General features: G+C 43.5%; 1 protein-coding gene and 1 long non-coding RNA gene across 4 annotated transcripts in view; one reads left to right on the top strand and one right to left on the bottom strand.

Annotated features, from left to right (window-relative positions):
* Positions 1 to 24,309, bottom strand: part of LOC119056021 (putative adhesion G protein-coupled receptor E4P) — a 34,814-nt gene that overhangs the window by 6,387 nt on the left and 4,118 nt on the right. Inside the window, exons 2-14 of one of the 3 annotated variants that reach the window (XM_053658583.1) lie at positions 23,963 to 24,051; positions 17,517 to 17,588; positions 15,865 to 15,987; positions 13,698 to 13,850; positions 11,053 to 11,093; positions 10,280 to 10,415; positions 9,648 to 9,755; positions 9,328 to 9,509; positions 8,597 to 8,764; positions 5,713 to 5,907; positions 3,493 to 3,728; positions 1,296 to 1,362; positions 679 to 770 (exon numbers count right to left, since the gene is read on the bottom strand). In XM_053658583.1, coding sequence (XP_053514558.1) covers positions 679 to 770; positions 1,296 to 1,362; positions 3,493 to 3,728; positions 5,713 to 5,907; positions 8,597 to 8,764; positions 9,328 to 9,509; positions 9,648 to 9,755; positions 10,280 to 10,415; positions 11,053 to 11,093; positions 13,698 to 13,850; positions 15,865 to 15,987; positions 17,517 to 17,588; positions 23,963 to 23,993 — 1,604 coding nt within the window. In that variant the 5' untranslated portion in view covers positions 23,994 to 24,051. The remainder of the gene's footprint in view (positions 1 to 678; positions 771 to 1,295; positions 1,363 to 3,492; positions 3,729 to 5,712; positions 5,908 to 8,596; positions 8,765 to 9,327; positions 9,510 to 9,647; positions 9,756 to 10,279; positions 10,416 to 11,052; positions 11,094 to 13,697; positions 13,851 to 15,864; positions 15,988 to 17,516; positions 17,589 to 23,962; positions 24,052 to 24,309) is intronic. The other 2 variants (XM_037154340.2, XM_053658584.1) reach the window with 2 other exon arrangements.
* On the top strand, positions 5,260 to 17,653 carry LOC119056022 (uncharacterized). Its single transcript, XR_005083805.2, has 3 exons — positions 5,260 to 5,440; positions 9,755 to 9,870; positions 17,532 to 17,653. It is a non-coding gene; the product is annotated as an uncharacterized LOC119056022 (long non-coding RNA).

Raw genomic sequence — 24,309 nt, 5'->3', positions numbered from 1 at the left:
TGTTCCTGTTATCAGTGGGGATGTTAGTAGTGACCATCAGAGAGGCTGGCTGGCATCATGAGAATTCAATGAACTAATCTTGGTAAAGGCTCAGCATTTATGGAGTTCCTAGTTAACATGAGTTGCCATCAGTATTTTTAATAATTTAAGTCACTGCCAATGAGAATTGCTTCCACAACCATGGAGAATGGAGCCCAAAAGTGGGTGGACTCACAGGGGTAAAAGGATAATGTTGATGCTCTTGGCTACACAAATGAGGCACCCAGTGAATATTTACTGAATAAAGAGATGAGGGAATACATGAAATTACCTGAAAATTACAGTTCTTACTTCTACAAGTTGTCCCTCATGTACTCTTTAGTACAGTACCAGGAAACTTTATGTCACTTTTCTATGGGGTTCTCTACCTGGCAGAGTTGTCCTGTAGTGAATATCACTTATTCTGGTACCTTCTTACCTGGTGTCTTTTTTAAAAGGATTTTATTTATTTATTTTCCGAGAGAGGGGAAAGGAGGGAGAAAAAGAGGGAGAGAAATATCTATGTGTAATTGCCCCTCACATGCCCCTACTGGGACCTGGCCTGTAACCAGGCATGTGCCCTGACTGGGAATTGAACCAGTGACCCTTTGGTTCAAAGGCTGTCACTCAATCCACTGAGCCACACCAGCCAGGGCTTACCTGGTGTCTTGAATGGTGGAAACCTCCTTATTGAGGGAGGAAAGTTTGTTTCTCAAAATAAACAGAATTTGGAAGTATAACATGAAGTTTATCTGTGGAAACAGCATACAAAATTGAGTTAGAATTTTCTTTTGAGGCCATGTCATGCAATTTAAATTGACGTGAACCTAACTATCTTTCCCTAAAAGATACAGGCTTCATAAGGATGGTAGGGACATATGCTCTGGACTGAATAGCACATAGTATATAATCTGTGGCACTTGGTACTTGGTACTTGGCTCAGGGTGACAGCATAATTTATCATTCAAACCAGGCTGATGGATATAAATCAAAGTTCCAGGCCAACATAAATACACGTTACTCTATTCAGAATAGATACTTGCTAAATATTTGTTGAATACATGAATGTAGAATTTTTAAAAAGAATGTCCAGTATAGGGTTATTTATGCAGAAGCCGGGGAAATACACGAGAAGACAGTATTTCCGGTAAGGGGGTTGATCACATCAGGCTATATTTCCTTATTTTCCTGTCATTTCCCTTTAACAGATAAACACTCTCTATGCTTGGTCCACTCAGGGCGGGCATACCCATAAGTAACCATCATTGGTCACTTACCAAGATAATGAGAGCCACGGGCCCCATGAAGCTCCAGATGAACCCTTTATCAAACTTGAGCCAGCAGCTGTTGAGAGAAAGATAAGGATTCACTGCTTATGTCTCAGGAAAAAAAGGCTGAAGAGGGGGCAGAGTTAATACACATTTCTGTAGCGAAATCTGAGCAACGCCAGGAGCTGTTTGGTTCAGACGTGGCTTCAGATGGAATCTGACATGGATCTTCATCTGATACGGGCTGTGTGCTCTGAGCCTCAGTGTCTCCAGGTGCAAAGTGGGGCTAACGGGACTACCAGGGAAATTTAAATAGCTATCTACCAACTCTTGGAATCAAGTTGGGTCAGTCCTGTGGCTTGGATCTTCTCCAACAGTGTGTTACCTCTTCCAGGTATTTTGACCCTCCACATAAACAGAACCAGTTTGTCAATCTCCACAAAATGTCCTGAAATTTTGATTGTGAATGCAGTGAGCCTGTAGATCAAATTGGGGAGCACTAATTTCTTGAGAGTATACAGTCTTTCTATCCATGAACATGAACTATCTCTTCATTTATTTGAGTTTTCTTTGATTTCCTTCATTAATGTTTTCCTTATATGCATCTTCTAGGAAATATTAAATAAAGTAACATGCACAGTTTTTAGATACAGTTTCTGGCAGAGTTAAGGCTCAGTAAATGTAGGTATCCTAATAATGATTGCTATAATAAAAAAGTAAAACTTACATCATTTGAAAAGTGTTATGTAATAGGAATCAAGTAAAATGTAACCTTTTGGTGGTTATTGGACCTCTATGCATGTGATAAAATTGCACAGAACTAAATACACATAAAGAAGTACAAATAAAACTTGTATGAATTACGTCAGTGAATTGCTTAATTGTCAATGTTCTAGGTGTGACCAGGAAACTTTAGAAGGTGTGGATGAGTTTATTACCTTGATTGTGGCGATGGTGTCACAGCATATGCATATGTACAAACTCATCTACATGTGTACGTTAAATATGTGCAATTTTCTGTATATCCCTTATATCTCAATAAAGTTGTAAAAACAGCTATAGCTCTAAAAACTACCAAAAGACTATTCTGTCGTGGCATATCTCGGCAAAGGTAGTTGAACATTTTGAAAGGGGACCAGGCAATATGAAACTGGCAAAAACGACAAGCAAGCACCACCACTTGGTGGGCAGAAAAGCTCCCACTCTTAGTTCTACTCCAAGGGCTCAAAACTATGGCCCAAGGGCCAAATCTAATCTACCCCTTGTTTTTTATAAATAAAGTTTTATTGAAACAGCCATACCCATTCATTTACAACTTGGCTTCTTTTACACGACAAGGGCAACATTGAGTCATTGCAACAAAGACCACATGGCCTGCAAAACAGCTACAATCTGGCCCTTTGTAGAACCTTTGTGAACTCCTAATATATTCTCCAGAACCATTCTGGCAAGACAAAGGGATCAAGTTGGGGACCAGGCATTCTCGACTTCAAGACACACAGCCTCCACCTGTTGTTTTAGCATATGTGCACCTACTTCCTTCCCCAAGTCCCATTGCCAAAATACTAACTTCATCAACTACCTTTGCAGAGCTTTGCAAACTTAGCGAGGCAGCAAAACTTGGCAGTTTAAAGCACTGCCTTGTGAATTTTGACTTACTCTTTTTTAGATGTGACCTTCAGAAAGTTTATTAGATGCACTAAGGTCCAGATGTCCTATGCATGACATGGTCAACAGTGCCAAGGAAGAGAGGAGCTTCTTCAGACAGAAGGCACTATCTCTGATATAGCACACACCCTTGAGTTTTGTTGCTATTGTTATTCTTTACATTGTGAAGGGTAACCTCAACCTAGTCAACCCACTGTTTCAGAATCCTACAGGTCATAAAACCCACAGGTTCTTAATGTGGGGCCATGGGTTTGCTTGCTTGCCCCTGAACTTCATCAAGTTGTATTAAAATTTTTCACTTGTCTGAGAAAATAGAGCCTGAATTTCACCAAAATTTTCAAAGGGATCTAACTCCAAAGATGCTGACAACCACAGCTCTAGGAATTACCAGTAGAAAATAAAATCTAGGCTTAAGGAAGGACTGTTTTGAAGTATAATTAACAACTGGAAAATTGAATTTAAAGCAATGCTTTTTTATTTCAAATCAAGTGCTGGCCATGAGTACCAATTTCACCATAAATGGTCTCATCATGCTTACTGAGTATATGTTCCGTAATTTTTGTGTCCTACTGTTGCAGACACGGCCACAATCAGAGCTGGAATCCCATAGCCTAAAGGGTACATGAACCGCTTCTTGAATCTGCCTGCACTGGTGTAGTTGGCCACCCTGAGGTTCCTTACGGTGAGGAAGAGTTGCAGCCCTATGAGGAGCATCCAGATAAAGGAAGCCAAGTAGAGGTAATGCAATACCCCTGCGATGATGGAGCACAGCACCTGGAAGGGCGAGAAGAGTTAGGAAGGTGGTGTCAATGCTTGCACCTGATTATATCCTCAGCACTTATTTCCAGGATGCTGGCTGGAATTTCAGTTCCAACACCTGTGACATTTTGCCTGCGCCAACACATTTTTCTGGGGGCTTTACTGGCCATCGAAGCCTGTTTGCCTCATGCATTGGGGCAGACCAGGAGCACCAAGGAATGAATGCCATGGGACCAGCCCTCAAATCTGTGACAGATGAGCATTAGTAAATAAATACTCCATTGGCCTTGCCCTTTGGGAGGCTGTGATGGTTAATTTTATGTGTGAGTTAGACTGGGTTAAGGGATTTCCAGAAAGCTAATGAAACATTTTGGGGGTGTTTGTGAGGATGTTTCTGGAAGAGATTAGCATTTGAATCAGTAGATAACTAAAGAAGATGGCCCTCACCAATAAAGGCCAATCTTCAACCCATGCATAGCAGCAATTGAACAAAAAGGTACAAGAAGGGCAAATCCACTCTCTCTTCTTGAGCTAAGATATCCATCTTCTTTATCCCTTGGACATCAGCAGTCATGGTTCCAATAAAATGTTCTTTATAAAAACAGACTGTGGGCCAGAATTTACCTGACACTGTAGTTGGCCAACTTCTGCACATGTTGATGTGAAGAGACTAAGGGCCAAAAAAGTTAAAATCGCTCCAAACATTACACTGGTTAATAAAAAGTATTTGAAATCCAAAATGTTGGCAGAGGCCATATTTATTCTTAACCATAGTACTTTACTTCCTTTTAGGGGGAAAAAGTAGTGTTTTTATAACCTTCTAATGGGGAGATTGTAGTCTTAGAGGGTTAAAAAGAGCCTTGGAGATCATCTGGTATCAATTCTTCCTAGGTGTGAAAATATAATGATGATCATAATCATGATCATGATGAAAATAAAAGCTGATATTGTGCCCTGGCTGGCGTGGCTCAGTGGATGGAGGGCCAGTTTGTGAACCAAAGGGTCACCGGTTCAATTCCAGTCAGGGCACATGCCTGGGTTGCAGGCCAGGTCCCCAGTAGGGGACCTACAAGAAGCAACCACACGTGGATGTTTCTCTCTCTCTCTTTATTTTTCTCCATTTCTTTTTTATTTCTTTCTTGAAAAATAAATAAATAACATTTTTATTTTAAAAAAGCTAATATTGTTCTAAGTAATTAATCCAGATTATGTTTTATCTTGCTAAACCCTTTCTAGAGCCCAATGATGATGTCCCTGTTTTAGGGAGGAAGTTTAAAAAGGGGAAGTAACTTCAACAAAGTCATTAGCAAGTAGAACAAAGAGCTGAGTTTAAGTGCAGATTGCATGGCAAGGATACTGTCCACCCAAAGTATAACCCTCCATCAGTTCCAGTGAAGATTACAAATTTGTCTCTAAGAAATGACTTCCCAGCCAGAGACTACATTTCCTAGCATGCCTTGCAGTTAAGCATGACCTTGTGACAGAATTCTAGCCAATGGAATGTGAGAGGAAGCGATATGCACCACTTCCTGAAGTGGCCCATATAAACCTCACTCATGGAACTCTGCCATGCTCTTTTTCTCTTTCCAGTTGGCTAAAATGGGAAGGACCCCAGGGTGACCTTGGAAGCTCTCTGTGTGTGGGAGACAGAAGAGTCTCCATCAGCCTGAAGTCAGAGGATAGACACCCTTCAAACCTGTTTGCTCACCTTCTGCTGATACATACGGGTAAAATGAACTATTCGTGTGATAAACCACAGCATTTCGAAGTCCACGTGTTACAGCAGCTGTTGTAAAGAGGTCTAATACCATCCATCTGACTCTCAACCACTTTTCTCAATGGCACTTCTGTAAGTGGGGGCTTTGTTAATATTGTAAAGGAAAGCTGAAATAGGGACTCTTGTATTTGCCCCCAGGTGATTGCCTCTCTCCTTATCTTTCCTCAAGACAAGATGATATATTTGTTTATAATAATAAGGAAGTTTGGTGAAATTACCTACCTCAGGCTCAGTTTGATCAATCCCTGTGAGGAAGAGCAGGTGGGCCAGGAAGAGGCAGATGCAGAGCTGCAGGTGGAGGGAGGTGCTGGTGTTCTGGATGGCTTTGCACAGCAGGAAGGTGAGGGCCGCCAGGAGGAGGCACAGCAGAGAGATGCTCAGCCCCACGTAGCTGATCACAGCCAGGGTGGGATCTGCCTATGAACCACCAAAGGAGGGACTCATTACAGTTTCCAACTGTGCAGTTATGTTCCTGATGGAGAGGCAGAGCCTTCACAGTTAAGCCCCTCAGATGAGTGACTGAACCCCTCTAACACTTGCTGTTCCCACCTTCAAAATGAGGACACACATAAGAGCATTTACCACACAGGCCTGTTGAAAAACCAAAACCACTAGGCTGGTGCCATTTAATAAAAATGTCAGCCACATGTGTAATTTCACTTTTCTGGGAGCTATAGTTTTAAAAATGTAAAAAGAAACTGGTCAAATTAATTTGATTATTATTTAATAGTTGAAAACATCAGTTCATGTGTTGAATATAATAATGTACAAAAAATATCGGTTCAAACAAAAATCAGTGCAAAATAATCATGAATGGCATATTTGATATTCTTTTTTCCCATACTAGGCCTTTGAAATCCAGTGGATATTTTGCACATATAGCACATCTCAATCCAGATGCTATATTTTCAATAGGGAAAGTGAAATATAGCCTTACCAAATAAATATAATTGAGTTTAACAGAAAAAGATTTTACACTGCTCCTTTTTTAATATTTCAATTACAATTGACATTCGATGTTACTTTATATTAGCTTCAGGTACACACCGTAGTGGTTCAACATTTTTTAATTTATGAAGTATTCCCCTCAGTAATTTTAGTACCCTCCTGAAAATGCACATAATTGCTATAATTTTGTTGACTATCTTCCCTATGCTATATTTTACATCCCTGTGACTATTTTATAACTGCCAATTTATACTTAATCCCTTCACCTTTTTCACCCAACCCTCTGTCTGTCCTCTGTATCTATGAGTCTGTTTCTGTTTTGTCTAGTTTGTTCTTTAGATCCCCCATATAAGTGAAATCATGTGGCATTTGTCTTTATCTGACTTGTATCACTCAGCATGCTAACCTCTAGATGGGCACTTAGGCTGCTGCCATATCTTGTCTATTACAGATAATGCAGCCCCGCGGCTTCCTGTTAGGAGCTGCAACGTGATCTGTGGTTGGGAGCTGCCTGTGCTGGGCCGGCACACACGTGGGAGAGAGCACACCGAGAACTAAGGCTGGCTTCCACTAGTACCAGGCCTGGGGCTGTTCAGCAAAAGGCACAAAGTGCCCCAAGACCTGCCACCACCTAGAGAGCCTCAGGTGGTACTCAAGTTAGAAGTCAACAGAGTGGGGCCAGTGGAGTTGACCAGGCTAATGATTCAGATTTGGACGTGGAGGTGTGGGTTCAGCCTCGGCACAATGGCTGCCATCCCTCCAGCCCTTGCCCTGAAGCCACATTATTCAGTTTCTCCTTGTGTGTTTCTGGTGGCCACCCAGGTGAGTGCCTGCAAGCCAGAGTTTGTGCACAGGTCCTTTAATAAGACACCTAGGTTTCAAGCAGCCTTTTGTCTGACCTGGACAGACAGAATCCCCACCAATTTTCACAACTCAATGTTTCATGGGCTCCTCTTCTGGGCTGGGGAGCCCAGTGTGGGGATAAAACCCCTCATTCCTCAGTGGGGGCCTCTTCAGCTGAGATGTCCCTGTGGATTCTCAACCACCACATGTGGGTTTGGGGCCAGGCCATTTCACGTCTCTGCCCCTCCTACAGTCTCAATGTTGCTTTGTTCTTTCTATCCTTAGTGATAGGACTTCCGTTCAGCTAGTCTTCAGATGGTTCTCCAGGATAACTATTCTAAAATTTAGTTGTAACTTTGATGCGCTCATGGAAGAAGGTGAGCACAGCCTCCATCTACACCGCCATCTTGATTAGAACTCTACAATGCTTCTTAATTTAAATAACTTAAATTTAAAATTTGGGTCTTCAGTCATACTAACCACATTTCATGTGCTCAATAGCTACATGTAGCTGGTGATCCTAGAGGAAAACACAGAACCCCAAAGTAGTTTCCATGAACACTAGAATTTCTTTGTTTTGTTCCAGTGTCTGACATGGAGTAGGCACTCATACATGAAGTTGTTGAATGAATAAAATGAGCCCATGAATTAATTTTGTGATAAAGGGTTGTCATACAATAAATATTCAATAACTGGGAGCTAAAAAGAAATAGGGGGAAAATTAGGTCAATTTCTTTAAGCCTGAGTTATCCTGAATATGTTGAGAAGTTCAGGAGGCTTTGCTTTTTTGTTGGTAATAGTCACCTTTTCCTGGTCTGACCAGGAAGGTTCAGCTGTAACTCTCTCCAGTGGAGGAGCAGATGTTTTCGATCCCAGACCACCGTGGACCTTTCCACTATACGGGCTGACAACCCAGCTTCCCAACGTCTGAGCGCTGCCTTGACTAACTTGAGCTTGTTCTGCCCATGCCCATGAAAGCATCAGAGAATTGTTGTCCCCTGAATGTAGTTTTCAACTAACAACTGAAGGAAGGTAGGGTATAAACACCCAGCTCTCTCTCTCTCACATCCAGTTAGAATGAACTACACTGACCTCCAGTTACCTACAGTGGGAACTGGCTTGATGATGCTCTCTGCATGGCTTCTATCCTTTTCCTATTTCACTTCCCCAGTCCCCTTCTGCTGCTTCCTGAAATGACCTTTCAAGTTAGCGTGACTCTACATATTAAGAGTCTTTTTCTAAGACACGGAGCAGATGATCTCCCAGCTTCCTGGACACAATCAGATTCACAAGAGGGGACCATGGGTCTTGGTACCTCAGGGACAAGAGCCATGAGGACAGCAAAGCTGGAGAGGTGGAAGCACTTGCACACGGTGTAAGAATCATTGCTGCCCACAAGAGTGCAGCCCTCTGTCGACCAGCTGCCTCCCTCCTGTGATCCTTCCCAGTACACACACAAATGTTTAGTTCCGGCACCACCAGGCTGGAAAGAGAATAGCATTAAAGTGGCTTTCTTTCTCATTTTACTATTTCAACTTCATGGGTTGGAAACTGGATGGGAAAGCCCCATCATCTGAAACACATGTGGGAAAGAATTTTATACCACACCTGTGGGGGCTTCAGTCTCACTGATTCTGCTCTACCCTGGTCATCTAAGAGCCCCTGGACTGACCCTCGTGAACTGCTTTACCCAGACTGCTTGTCATTGGTGGGACCAAGGAGAAGAACTGGTGAGAGATCATTGGATGAGAGCTGAAGAAGGTCGGGTGTTTCTTCCATGCTTCTTTTCTGCTTCAGGCTATCTGCATCTCCAGCAGGGCAACCCCACCCTCATGCCTCCATCCTTCCCTGGGCTGACTCCTCACCCCCACCATTGCCTTTTTAGGCTTCAGTGTGATAATAGCTTCTCTGGAGCCCTCAATATTTTCTGTCAGTTCTCTGAACCTTGGATGACCAGAGTTGGATTCAGATACCTATCAGGACCCTGATAACACACCCATTCAGTTAATGCATAGAGAACCAACACCAACCCTGAGTTTTGCTCACCTGTGTGTTTTTGAAGGTCAGGAACACAGGTTTAGACAGATAAACTTTTTCCTCCACACCAATGGTACCACTCACAACATGAGAGTTCATTTTTATGTCCACTATCCCTCTTCTGTCACTGAAAAAGGATCCATCCAGAACATCCCCAAGAGACCCATAAGTGATAAGCGCGACATTTCTTGCTGAGAAAACAGAAGAGAAATCACTTTATAAGGGAGCTACAGTTCAATGAATTAGAATTAAAAAGCTCTGTAAGTCCCCACACCTTGGCATAGTGCTTAGAATCTGAAGGTCAAGAGAATGCATCTTGGACACAGTACCTCTTGTGGTTCTTTTGAAAGCATCAGCACAGTCAATATGCATTGTGTTATTGCCAGCTTCCAGAACAGTCTTCTCACTGGTCTCGTTGCACTTCTTGGTTTCATAGACTGGAAACATATGGAAGTGAGTCCTGCTTAGCTCACGTCTCATACCTAAGGAACTGGCTGAAGAACTCCCATCTGTGAAGACCCACTACTGCTGATTTCATCATCTGCATGCAGGGTAAACCCAATGTCACTCCCTTCCACTTCTCCAGTTGGTGGGCATGAAAGGGTCAGTGTGTCCTGAGCACCACACACTGGCTGCCCAACTCAGAGGGAGAAAGGGGATGGTCATGCTTCCGGGAACTGGAACTGGTGGGAGCATGGGGGGATGCAGAACTCAACATTTACCATATAATATTTAAGGGGGGGAAAAACCAAATATGTGTATGGGAGTACCTGGTATGGGGGAAACTTAATTTTTTAACCGAAAGAAGCTTAGCATCCGGAGGAAATAGCCTCTGGAGCAGATCCGCGTTTGGGGAGAATCCCTTGAGTGAACTCTGTCCGTGTCACATAAATACACAGTCCAACAAAAGATCCCTCCTCCCTAACCCTTTGGTCATGACAAAAATGATCAGGTTTCTTACCTATATCAAGCTCCGGATTTTCGTGCTTTCCTGGAGAAGTAAAACTGTGATTCCATATGGCCGATTCTATTCTTTCAAGCCGTTGAGTAGCCTCTTTGGCAATGTACTCTTTGCTTCCATTGTTCCTTAGAGTTGTCTTTCAAAAAAACAAAGCTAATTAGGTAGACTCTTACATAAACTTTAGAAAGCAGGAATACACGTAAGTGTGGTTAGGTGAGCCCACAAGACAGTAACATTAAGGTGCTGCTAGGCGCTGTGCTATCAACCTGATAGGACTCTTATTTGCCATACGCAGCCCTGTGAAGGGTGTATCCTTAGCTTCATTGTATTTATGAAAATAGGAAGACTTTAAAAATGAGGTATCTGGAACCTACAAGAGCCTCTTATGGAGAAAGATAGGGAATGGAAGGTAGTAAGGAGATGGAATGAGGTTCCAGATGCTTGATGCAGGTCTTTGAATGACAGCTGGGCCATGAAAACCCTTTCCCAGAGCTTCTCAATCTTCTCAATTGACATGTAAGGCTAGATAATGGCTGTGGAAGGCTGTCCTCAGCATTATAATATGTTTAGCAGGAGCCCTGGTCTCTGCCCACCTGCTAGATGCCAGTAACAATGTGGTTGTGGCAACCAAAAATGATCCCAAACGTTGCCTGAGACATTATCCCTCTGGCACAGAGGACAAAATCAGTGTGAGAACTGCTGTATCCTAAAAGTTACGGGGAGACATGGAAGACCAGTGAGCTGTTTCCTAAACCTAGCTTCACCTTACTCACCCAAATGTTCTCAGATGACTGTGTCCTCTCACCACTGTCCTCTGGGAAAGAAAAGTAGCCATTAAATCAAATATTAAAAATAACATCCCTTCTTCCAAACACCCTCAAGTTGAATCTTTCCCTGATGCTTCCACATCCTATCCCAGTTTCTCTAAGAAATACCAAATGTCTGCTGCAGTAGAATCAAAGAGAATTAGGGTGGAATTTCCACTTCAATCATTCAGTCAATAGTATTTATTGAGCAAATACTAAAAGCCAGGCACAGTGCTAAACCTCATGGAGAGAGGTTGTTATCGAGACAAAGGGAGTTCCCTTCTAGGGGTTGCAGAGAGTGAGGAGTGACTAAGCCAATAATGGCAAACAATTAAATAATTACAAGGATCCAAGATGTTAATACATGAATGAGATGACTTGGGAGTATACAGAAGAGGCCCCAGTCTCTGGGGGGTACAGAGAATGTTTCCCAAAAGAATGGATGTTAATGGAATTAACAAGATAGAAACAGTAATAACACTTGCCAGGGTCTATACAGCACAATATATAAAGTGCATTCAGATGCATTATCTCATTTAAAGGAACCCAGCAGCTTCTAAAACAGAGTTATGTAGCATAATAGCTAATATTAACTGAGCTTTCCCAGGTGCCTAGCAATGCACTAAATATTTTACATGCCTTAATAATCGTAGGAAAATGTACTTGTTTCCTGGGATCGCTGTAGCAAAGTACCACAAACTGGGTGGCTTAAAACAACGGAAATTTATTCTCTCATAGTTCTGAAAGTTAAAAGCCCAAAAGCAAGGTGTCAGCAGGGCTGTGGTCCCTCTGAAGTTTATACGATATATCCTTCTTTGCTGCTTCTTGCCTCTGGTGGTTGGCAGCAATCTTTGCTGTCTCTTGTTTCTGAAGACAGCCAGACTTCAGTCTGTGCTTCTATCATTACATGTCCCTTTGTGTGTATGTTCCTATGTCCAAATTTCCCTCTTCTTTTTTTAAAAGATTTTATTTACTTATTTTTAGAGGGAGGAAGGGAGGGAGAAAGAGAGGGAGAGAAACATCAGTGTGTGGTTGCCTCTCATGTGGCCCCCACTGGGGACCTGGCCTGCAACCCAGGCATGTGCCCTGAGTAGGAATCAAACTGGTGACCCTTCGGTTTGCAGGCTGGCACTCAATCCACAGAGCCACACCTGCCAGGGCCAAATTTCCCTCTTCTTATAAGGGTATCAGTCATACTGGATTTAGGGCCCACCCTAATCTACTACGACCTCATCCTGATTTGTTTATATCTGCAAAGATCCTTTTTCTAAATAAGATTACATTCACAGTTTCTATGAGTGGACTTGAATTTGGGGGAAGGTATTTCACTTGGTACCCGAGGTAAGGTTTCTGAAATGATTCACAGGGATCCCTGCCTCACATTCCCGTATTCATACCCTTGTGTGTGAATTCACTCCTCACCCTGACTCAACTCAGTGATCCATTTCTAATGAATAAAATATAGCAAAAGGGAAAAGATATCACTTCTGAGGTTTGGTTACAAAGGACTATGATTTCCCTTTTGTTCACACTCTCTTCCTGGCTATTCTCATTTGCTTGTTAAAATAAAGCAAGCTAGAGAGGCCAATACATCCAAGAATAGAGGGCAACCTCTCATCAACCACCAGAAAGAAAGTGAGGCCTTCAGTCCAATAGCTTTCAAAGAACTGAATCCTGCCAGCCAGTCGTGGGAGTGAGCTTGGAAGCAGACAAACCTTCGGATAAGACGGCATCCCCGACCAATACTTTGCAGTTGTGAGAGGCCTAGAATTGAGCCATGCCTCAATTCCTAGACTACACAGACCATGAGCCAATAAACATGTGTTGTTTTAAGCCGTGGGGTCATTTGTGACTCAGCAACACATGACTAGTACAGTGGATGCTGTTACTGTTCTTCCCACGTACGGATGAGGCATTTAGAAGTTAGTCATTCCCCAGAAGTCAGCTGTAAGCAATAGTGCCAGAGATCAAATACGATCTGTCTAACTCAAAATATGGAATTACGTTAAGAATTAACAAATAAACCAGTAGGTTGTGGACAGTGAGAACAAGGCTTTTCAGTGTTGAAGAAAAAGGTTGCAAACAAGGGAAAAGGGAAAACTACAGCAAGCCCTAGGATTGGAACCAGCAGCATGAACTCATGGGTTTTAATATATACACAGATGAAATGAGTGAGAGAGAAACAAGTAAAGAAGTCCAGTAGAAAATTAGAAATGCCATTTTGGTTATTTATTTATTTATTTTTTGAGAGAGAGAGGGAAGGGAGGGAGAAAGAGAGGGAGAGAAACATCAATGTGTCGCTGCCTCTCAATCGCCCTCTACTGGGGACCTGGCCTGCAAGCCAGGCATGTGCCCCGACTGGGAATCAAACAGGTAAGCCAGCTCTCGGTCCACTGAGCCACACCAGCCAAGGCTAGAGATGTCATTTTGGAAGCCCAGAGAAGAGGTATAAATTTATAAGGCAGTGATGCTGGGAAAAGATTGCAATAGTGAGTTGAAGGACAAGGGCCAGGACAGATCTCCACTGTCCTGCCTGGCCTTACGTTGGTGGAGCTCTCCAAGTCTTCCCCCACCCTTCCTTGTTCTTGGTGGAGAGGATTGGAAGTTCTTACCATAACATTCTGCATGATTTATTTTCAAGATACCAGCCACCCAATTTAAGATCGGAACATTTGGGAAACAGCTGCAGTAGTAGCTTCCGATTTCATTTCTGCAATACGATTTCTGCTTGCACTTTGCCTGCCCCGTCTTACACTCATCGATGTCTGTGAATCAAGAGAAAACATTGCTGGGCATCCTCGTGGAACTATACCACTTTCCCTTGCCCATGGGATCTCTGCTACCCAATGTCATTCATAAATGTACCTAGAACAACATCTATTCTCTCAGAAAATGACTCCATATGATAAAGATGATAGTTCTCCTTTGATTATAAACCAAATAAATCCCAGTAAAAATGTCTACAAGTATTTAATGGAGTGAGATGAATTGCTACCATCATGCAAGAATAGCCAGAAAAACTACAAGGTGGGACTAGCCTCCTGGACATTGGTGGACATCAGAATGTACTGCAGACGCCCAGTAAAACAATGAGATGCTGGTGCATGAAGAGGGAGACCAGTGGAAGAGACTAAAGCTCCATAAATAGGCCCCAAGACGCATGGAGCCTTAGAACCTGATAACAGTGACATGTCAAATCACTGGACGACGTGTTCTCCTGGCAAAACTGTGAAAGGACAGGTGCTCTCCCATGTTGCTGGTGAGAATGCAAACTGGAACGGCCTCTCTGGAATTAGATTTGGAATATTTGGAATATCCAGTCAAGCTACATAAGGATTTACCTCTTCTCTCAGGTGTCTCACTTCTAGGACTGTACTCTAGAGACACACTGCCACAAGTGTGGGAAACTGCCCAGATGTTAGAAACGATGGGAATGCCCATACTTAGGAGAGGGTTGAATAAACTGTGGCTCGTACCAAAGCTATAAGAAAAGAAAACGGGGACAATCTCTATGAACCGATTTGGAATGATTTCTAGTATATGTTTAAGCCAGAAGGGCAAAGTTCTACACGACATCTATGATGTCCTATCGAAAGTGTCATTCCACGGAAGATGAGTCTCTCTCCCAGATGAGACAAGACTAAGGGCCATGACCATTAAAGACAACGTGGGACTCTGGAACGGTCCTTGGGACAGAAAAAAAGGGGCCTTAGGGAAGAACCAGTGAAACTTGAAGGAGGTCTGTGGTTAATATCATTCTCTGGTGTTGATCCTTTTACCGTAGCCATGTCTTTGGTTGGCCTTAGGGGAACCAGATGAAGGGAAAAAAGAATTCGCTCTGCTGTTTTTGCAATTTTCGTTTAGGTCTAAAACCATTTCAAAATAGTAAGTTAAAAAATAGGTATATCCAGTATTGCATGATTCCATACATAGGATGTCCCTGAGAGGAAACAAATTAACAGAAACAAAAAGCAGATGGTGGGAGCCAGGGGCTGGGAGTTGGTGCTTAGTGGGGACAGAGTTTCCGTCTGGGGAGATGAGAAAGGTTCCATGGATGGATGGTGGTCATGGTTGTGTCACAGTGTGAATGTACTTAATCTCACTGAAAGACATACCTAAAAATGGTTAAACTAGTGAATTTTATGTTGTGTGCATTTGCCACAATAAAATAAAACAGATCCTAGCCTACCACTGTGTGCTTCACATTCTGAATTCCCACTAAAATTCCATCAATAAAATGTTCAGAAGTGCCATTTTTCTTTGGTATTTAAATTGACCATTAGAATTCGTGGAAATGAACATGGATTTTGGCTGGAACAGATGGGAGGGGTGAGAAGTAAAACTGGAAAACTAAGTTAAAGTCAGATCATGGTAGATGGCGAGTGCCAAGATATGTATTTACATGTTCTCCTGGTCGATGTGTTTTTATTGAGCATCTACTATTTAAGAACACTATCCTCAGTCCTAGGCATACAGAGATGATACCTGCCCTGCGGAAGTTCTCAGGAAAACAAGCAAACAAAAATACCACTGCTTGAAACTTCAAGAGTCCAGGGTCTTGGGAACTCTAGCCTCCTCTAAAGAAAAACCACAAATCATCAAGCCAGCATTATAATGGCAGTGGGGGGATGCATAGGGGTAGGGACTTCACTAAGGGCTTTGGCACTATCTTGTAATATTCTTGCATTTTTGCAGCATACATAACCCAGGGTTTGGGGCACAGAAGGATGCCTCTGCCCCCTTCCAAACTCCAAGGTGAATGTGGATTACAACACCTACCTTCACATTTCTCATAAGATTCAGTAAAGTACTTCCTCCCAGACGTGGACTGATATCCATCTTTACAAGCATAGTGGGTATCATTGAAGCGGCTGGCCTTTTCAGGACATGAGGGACAGGATGCTGCAGGGAATACAAGATTCTTTCATTCATTTGATTATTCATTTTCTCAAGAAATATTCATGCAGTGCATTGAGCTACCAGACTCTGGTCAAAAGAATGTCCTCTTGGGAACAGTTCCATTGGCACCTATCCAACTACTGAACGCACGTGCCCTAGCCACATCCCACTTCTGCCACCAACACCACTTTTGCTTGACAGTAGAACTTCTCTAGCACCTGTATTTCTTTACTTGGGGTCTTTCTTTGGCCACCAGAGTCCTCTTTGCTCACCACATGATGGGTAGCAATGCTTTCTCTGCCCCTACCCCCAAAGCAATTTTCTCAATCAATGACAGACAAGAGTAAGTGCATTAAAAAACCCAGTTATCTTATTATCAAAAATAGAGAATAGGATGTGGTGATATTGTAACCCTAATGCATTGCTAGTAGGAATGTAAAATGGTGCAGCTCTTGTGGAAAACAGTATGGAAATTTCTAAAATCAAAATTAGAATTGTCCTATAATCTAGCAGTTCCATTCATGGGTATATAGCCAAAAGAATTGAAAGTAGAGTGTTGAAGAGATAGATGTATACCTATGTTCATTCCTAGCAGCATTATTCATGGTAGCCAAAATATGAAAGCCACCCAGCTTTCCATCAACAAATGAATGGATAAACAAAATTTGGTCTATTCACACAACAGAACATTATCCAGCTTTAAAAAATAGAAATTCCAACACATGCTATGACGTGGATGAAGCTTGACGACCTTGTGATAAGTAAATAAGCTAATCACAAAAGGGCAAATGCTGTATGGTTCCTCTCGTGTGAGGTCCCTACAGGAGTTAAATTTATAGAGAGAGTAGAAAGGAGGGTGCCAGGGGTTGGGGTAAGGGAATAGGGAATCAGTGTTTAACTGGGGGAAATAACTTCCAGGTGCATGCATCTTGCTATGTCCAACAGCAGTCCCCATGGGGTGGAGATCCCATTGCCCACATGTAACTCGCTGGATAATGGACTCTATATTAGCTCCTTGCCTTCCCACCTGACCTCCCACTTCCAGATGATGCTTCCTAGGATCACCTTGTGATGCATTATTTTCTCACAAGTCCTTATCTCCAGATTTGCTTCTGAGAGGACCTAATCCAAGACATGAGGCAAAGGCAACAATATATCCCAGAATGATTTGGGACACAAGCTTTTGGAAAAGAAAGGGTAGAGTCCAACATCCACCACTGTGTGACTTTGAGCCAGCCACTTCTCTAGAGGGCCATTGGTCAAGTAGAAATAATGTAAGAAAATTCCTTGAAGGAATGTCATAAGGATTGAATGAGATGGAGCATAGAATTGGCATAGTATTGAGCCTGGTGCAATACAAGTGCTAAATAAATGGGAGGGGTGGTCATAATGGTGATGGTGGAGAAGGAAAAGGCAGTTTTGGGAAGCTCCAAGGAGTAGGCGGAAGGTGCAGGAATTAATATTCTCTCCCTTGAAAAAGAGTCCTTCCTTTTTCTGGAGGCAGGCTGCAGACTCAATTTCCTTTTCCCTACCTTTGACAATCATAGGCTCACCTCCAGAATTCTTCGCTTCTGACCCTGACAGAGCTAGCAGGACACTGAGACCTGAAACAGAAAGAGAAGAAGATAGTTCAGGAGTGGGGTTCCCTGGGGCTTTGCTTGGCTAAAGCCTGGGTGAGTTAGAAGCTTCATCCCTCATTGTTCACTTTATTGTAGACTCTTCCAGATAAAATACACACACCAGGGTCACAAAGGGCATCATATGTTACTACAGGATGAGAGCTACATCTGACTGCAGCTGTAAAAGGTTCTATACCCAAGTGTAGTGTGTGTGTGTGTGTGTGTGTGTGTGTGTGTGTGAGAGAGAGAGAGAGAGAGAGAGAGAGAGAGAGGTGTTCCCACACCAACAAGCAATTCTTGGGCATCAACTGGGTGTTTTATGATTAAATTCAATTCTGACATTGTCTACCCAAAGATTGCATGAGATTCCACATGTTAAGGGCTCTAGGATCCTCCAGTGCTCACCTGTTGATTTGCTAGAGTGACTCACAGAACTCAGGGAAACATTTTACCTACTAGGTCACTCATTTATTGCAGGAGGATACAACTCAGGAACAGCCAGGTGGAAGAGATGAGTAGGGCCAGGTATGGGGAAGGAGCACCGTCCTCTGGGCAGCACCTTCACAGCACCTGCAACTGTTCACCAGCCCAGAAGCTCTCCGAACCCCAACCTTTTGGGTGTTTATGGAGGCTTCACTACATACACATGACTGATTAACTAATTGGTCATTGATGACTGATTCAACCTCTAGCCCCTCTCTCTTCCCTGGAAATCAGGAGTGCAGCTGAAAGTCCCATAGTCAAAATGGTGGCATAGGTAAACGCAGTGTTCACCTCTTCCCACACTGCATTAAAATTACAACTAAACTACAGCACAATCACCACTGAAAACTACCTGAAGTCTAGCTGAACAAAAGTCCTACAGCTAAGAATATAAAGAAGATGCTACATCAATACTGGTAGGAGAGGCAGAGATGCAAAGCGGGCTGGTCCCTCACCAATATGTGGTGGTTAAAAATCAGGAGGGGTGTCCCAACTACCAAAATTCCCCCAAGGAGTGAGGGATCCCAGCCCCTCACCAGGCCCCACCAGTCCAGGGTTCCAGTCCAGGCTTCCCATAACTTCTTGCTATGAAAACCAGAGGGGATTGTGACTGAGTGAAACAGAGGGCTCCTGGAGTCCCAGGCATTCCTGTTAAAGGGCCTTGGAATGGATGCACTCAGATTCATTCTTTCCAAGCTCCAGCACTGGGGCAGCAGCTGGAAAGGGGCAGGGACATGAAGGGAATAACTGAATTATCTGGCTTTGGGGCAAGAATTAGAAGGGCAGCTTTCTCCCAGACAGAAATGCTGGCAGAAGACACTGTTCATTTCCTGGGCCCTTCCCCTGCAGGTACAGGTGGGCACCATAACTGAGTCTCCATCAACTTGGTTAACACTATCCCCCCTGCCCTGGTAATTCCCTGAAACCTCACCCTAACCAAATTGCGGGCCCACCCAAGCTGCTTACAGTGGCTTTTAAATGATCTCTATCAGCTCCTGCTGAAGGCTTCCCTAAAATTTCTCAAAGGTTCAGAAACCACAAAAAAGCAGCATCTGGCCTTGGCATGCCCCATACCTGTTGCTAAGCAAGCACAAACCCAACACTAGTGGCAGCTAGTGACTCGGTTTGCAGGTTGGCCTTTCCCAGGCACCCCTAAGCTCAGCATAATTGTCAACCACCTGAAGGTCACTGTAGCTCATAACAGGTGGCCCTAGGCAAGTCACAGGCAGTTGACCTTGGTCTGCATCCCCTGGGAGTCCCCAAAGCCAGTGCATCTGGTGTACAGTTTTAGATCATGGTGGAGCACTACCCAGCCACCACCACAGGCCACATACACAAGGCGCTGACTCAAAAAGCACCAGGGCCCCACTGACCTTGGGGTCAGCCCCTGCATATCAGCTCCTGTACTGTAGTTATGGCTGGCCCTAGCAGCCAATTGGCCTGGGGTCAATCCCTTTCATTGACATGCCAACAGCAATCAAAGCTCAACTACAACACAAGGGTGCATACAACCCACACAAAGGGTGCACTTGAAGCCCCTAGCTTGGATGACCGGGGAGGCCGTGCCACTGAGCCCTGAAGAACACCTACTACATAAGGCCACTCTAGCAAGCCTGGGAGACATAGCAGCTCTACCTAATACATTGAGGAAAACACAGAGAGGCTGCCAAAATGGGGAGATAAATAAGCATGTTCCAAATGAAAGAACAGGACAAAACTCCAGAAAAATAACTAAAAAAAAAAAAAAATAGAGACAAACAATCTAACAAATACAGAGTTCAAAATAGTAGTTATAAGGATTCTCAAGGAACTCAGGGAGAATTTCAATAGAGATAGGACACATAAAAATGGAGATAAAATATTAAAAAGAACCAATCAGAAATAATGAATACAAGAACTGAAGTGAGGAACTCAACATTAGAGGGATTGACAGCAGATTAGATGAAGCGGAGGATCAAATCATAAATTTGGAAAACAAGGTAGCATAAAATAATCAGAACAACAAAAAGAAAAAATAATTTTAGAAATAAAGGTAATTTAAGGGGCCTCTGAGTCAACATGAAGAACACCAGTATTTGCATCATGAGGGCTGTGAGGAGAAGAGAGAGCAAGAAACCGAGAACCTATTTGAAGAAATAATGACAGGAAACTTCCTGACTTGAAAAAATAGACCAAAAAAAGTCCAGGAATCACAGAGAATCCCAAACAATTTCTTTGGAGAGGTTTACACTAAGAAATAACATATCATTTTCTGGAATAAGGGGAGATTGAAATAACAAAGACCATGGGAATCTTAGGAGTCCAGGACCGTGGCAACTTTGGAATGGACAAGAATGTTTTCAGGATGATCTATTTTGAGGATGACCTAAAAACGTCTAGCATATGACTAGACAGAGCTGCCTATGATGTTGGAGATGGCAGATACGCAGACAACTTTGCCACTAATTTCCAAACATCTCCCCCTCGTGGTAAGTGGGCTGGATAACCAGGCACTGAGGAAAGGATTCACCCTGACCCCTCTCACCAAATGCAGGCTGAGTTGGAATCCTTTGCCAAATTCTGGAGGCATCTGCTTCCATGGCCAACATCAGCCCCCCAAGTGTTTCAATGGGACAAATAAAATCTGGGTAACTTAGATTTGCATCCTATGGGAGGGAAGAGGTGAGGCCAACACCTGCTCTTCCTACCTCCTCTGCACTGTACCGTGAGCACTGGCAAAACCGTCATTTTTAAGGACTCAGACTATGGGCTGACTCCTGTAACATGGCCGCTTCTGTAAGTCAGAAACATCCAAACATCAGAGGACTTCCACCAAGATGGAGGCGTAGGTGGAAACACTTTGCTTCCTCACACAAACAAATCTAAAAATAACAAAGTTTTAACAACAATAAACGAAACCAAACCACGGAAAATCAAACAATACGGAGTCCAAAAACAACAAACCCCTCAGCTAAACCGGTGAGGGGGCAAAGCCAGCAGCAAAGCGAGTCAGGCAAAAAAGATCCCCCGACCCGGGTGGTGCACAAGCAGCCAAGGGCACAGATCCCAGGTGCGGGGTAGCTACAGGAAGGCACGGCCTGGCCGGCTGTCTGCAGTCACACATTTGCATGCAGATAAACCAGTGAAAAGACGTGCATTGAGACAGACCGCACAGGCCCCAGCGCAGGGCGGCAGGCTCGCACATTTGCGCTCAGATAAACAGGCGGGGGCGAGCAGTGAGGCAGACCCGGCTATCGGAGAGGACCACCATTGCTCTCTCTCTCACCCTGCCCCCACATATAGCATCACAAACCAGTGACCTGGGTGGCCCTGCCCTGGTGAACAACTAAGGCTCCACTCCTCATACCTAACAGGCATGAACAGATCAAACCATGGCTCAAGAACAACTCAGAGCCCCAGAGCCAATAAATCTAAGTGATGAAGAAATAGCCAAACTTTCAGATGCACAGTTCAAAACTCTGGTGATCAGGATGCTCACAGAACTGGTTGATTTTAGTCACAAATTAGAGGAACATATGAAGGCTAAACTAATTGAAATGAACATAAATGCACAGGAAACCAATAGTAATGGAAAGGAAACTGGGACTCGAATTAAGGGAGCAGACCAGAAGGAAGGAAAAAATGACCAAACAGAAAAATATGAAGAAACAAGAATTCAAAAAAATGAGGAGAGGCTTAGGAACCTCCAGGACATCTTTAAACGTTCCAACATCCAAATTATAGGAGTACCAGAAGGGGAAAATGAACAATCACAAGTGGAAGCCTTATTTGAACAAATAATAAAAGAGAACTTCCCCATTCTGTCAAAGGAAATAGACTTCCAGGAAATCCAGGAAGCTCAGAGAGTCCCAAAGAAGTTGGACCCAAGGAGGAACACACCAAGGCACAGCATAATTACATTAGCCAAGATTAAAATGAAGGAGAGAATCCTAGAAGCAGCAAGAGATAAGGGGACAGTCACCTACAAAGGAGTTCCCATCAGACTGTCAGCTGATTTCTCAAAAGAGACCTTACAGGCAAGAAGGGGCTGGAAAGAAGTATTCCCAGTCATGAAAACCAAAGACCTACAACCAAGATTGCTCTATCCAGCAAAGCTTTCATTTAGAATGGAAGGACAGATAAAGTGCTTCTCAGATAAGATCAAGTTCAAGGAGTTCATCATCACCAAGCCCTTATTATATGAAATGTTAAAGGGACTTACCTAAGAAAAAGAAGATAAAAAAGATGAACAGTGAAAGGACAGCAAACTCAGTTATTAACAACCACACCAAAAACAAAAGCAAATTAAGAGGACAGCTAGATCAGGAGTAAACCATGGAAATGAAGATCATGTGGAGGGGTAGCAACAGGGGAGTGGGAGAAGGAGAAGGGGGGAGAAGGTACAGAAAATAAGTAGCATAGACAGTAGATAAAAAATAGATAGGAGGGAGGGTAAGAATAGTAGGGGAAATATAGAATCTAAAGAACTTGAGACACATGTTTATGAACTAAAGGGGGGAATGGTGGGGAAGGGGTGTGCAGGGTGGAGGGGAATGAAGGAGGGAATAGAACAAATGTAATGGCATAATCAATAAAATTTAAAAATATATTAAAAAAAGAAACATCCAGCCCTGGCTGGTGTAGCTCAGTGGATTGAGCACGGGCCTGCGAACCAGACAATTGTGGTTCGATTCCCAGTCAGGGCACATACCAGGGTTGCAGGCCGGTTCCCTGCAGGCCAGTTCCCAGCAGGGGATGCATGAAAGGCAACCATACATTGATGTTTCTCTCCCTCTCTCCTTCCCTTCCCCTCTAAAGATAAATAAATAAAATCTTTAAAAAAAAAAAGAAACATCCAAACATCATCAATTTCCCTATGAATGCTATTTTTGCAAAAATAAATATTACCTGATTCCCAGTGAGCAAACCGTAGCCCTTAGGCCATATTCAGACTACTATCTGTTGTTGTTTTTTTTTGCCGAGAATGGTTTTTATGATTTAAAAAAATCAAGAAGAATATTTCACAGTACATGTAAATTATATGAAATTCAAATTTCTGTGTTTATAAATCAGGTTCTCTGGGAACTAGGGTCAGGCAAGGTCCATGGCTGCTTCTGTGGCGACGCCAAGTTGAAGAGTTAGGACAGAGACAAAATGGCCCACAAAACTAAGAATAGTCATTATCTGGCTCTTGGCAGAAAGAAGTGCTCACTCCTAACGTAGAGTATTGGATTTTCCGTACTCGCTTAGATCTTTCAGGGCCCTTGACCTGCGTTTGGCTTGTCCCAGGGTGTCCTTTACTGCTCCAAAGACCCTGAAGCTCTGAGCCCAGGGGCACATAGGTCCCAGCCACTCTACTATGCTAAGCTTACTCCAAGCACAGCCATCAGTGTAGCAGATACTTGAAGTGTCCCCTGACGCTACCCCTGAGGGGCTCCTTTGCATGCAGATAACTTACGGTTTCTCTCTGTAAGAGGGCGTTTCTCTTCAGCCCTTAGGGGAACAATCCAGAAATGTGTGGGAGTGACCCTAGGCGTGGTCATCAAGCAGTGGGATGGGGACTGAAGGATAAAGGGCTCAGACCCTTGGCCCTTCGAAGACACATTACATAAAGCCTCTCGAAGGGTCCCCAGCAGGATTAAATGACAGTTACCCTGGCAGTAACCCTCATTAACATGTTCTTCACTTGCTCCACCTTTCCTCTCGGACCTCCTCCCCTCACCTCCCGTGCCTCTGGGATCCGTTTACGCCCAAGTCTTTGTCTCAGTTCTGTTTTGGAAAAGATCAACTACAAGACTCAAAACAGTCATTTCTGGAGAAAGTGCCAAATTTGGGGAAGCAACCAAAGCTATGACATGGGGTCATGAGAAGAGTGAGAAATCCTTTGTCCCACTCACCCGAGAGCAGGGGCAGACACCTGCTTCCCATGGCACCGAGACACCAGGGACAGTCACTGACGCGCTCCAGCAGGACGTGGCAAGGGCTCCTGGAAGGAAGAAGCCCCATGGAAATCAGTTTCTGATAGACACAGAGTTTAGAAGCCAGGTGGCTAATATTCACCAAAACCCTTTAATTTCTGCCCATCTTCTGACCCACCAACTCTATTTCTAGGACATTATTATCTGAAGGACAGGCCCTTGCAAAGATGATCACAGTAGAGTAGTTCATAGAAAATGCACTTACAACCCAACAAGTAGGGAAGATGCACCCAATAGAATATCCTGCTAGAATTTAAAATCCTAGT

This window comes from Artibeus jamaicensis, unplaced genomic scaffold (genome assembly GCF_021234435.1).
Source record: "Artibeus jamaicensis isolate MK-2021 breed Jamaican fruit bat unplaced genomic scaffold, CSHL_Jam_final scaffold_537, whole genome shotgun sequence".
In the NCBI taxonomy this organism is placed as follows: Eukaryota; Metazoa; Chordata; class Mammalia; order Chiroptera; family Phyllostomidae; genus Artibeus; species Artibeus jamaicensis.
Note: the sequence above shows the minus strand (reverse complement) of the source record. Positions and strands in the feature narration are given on the sequence as shown.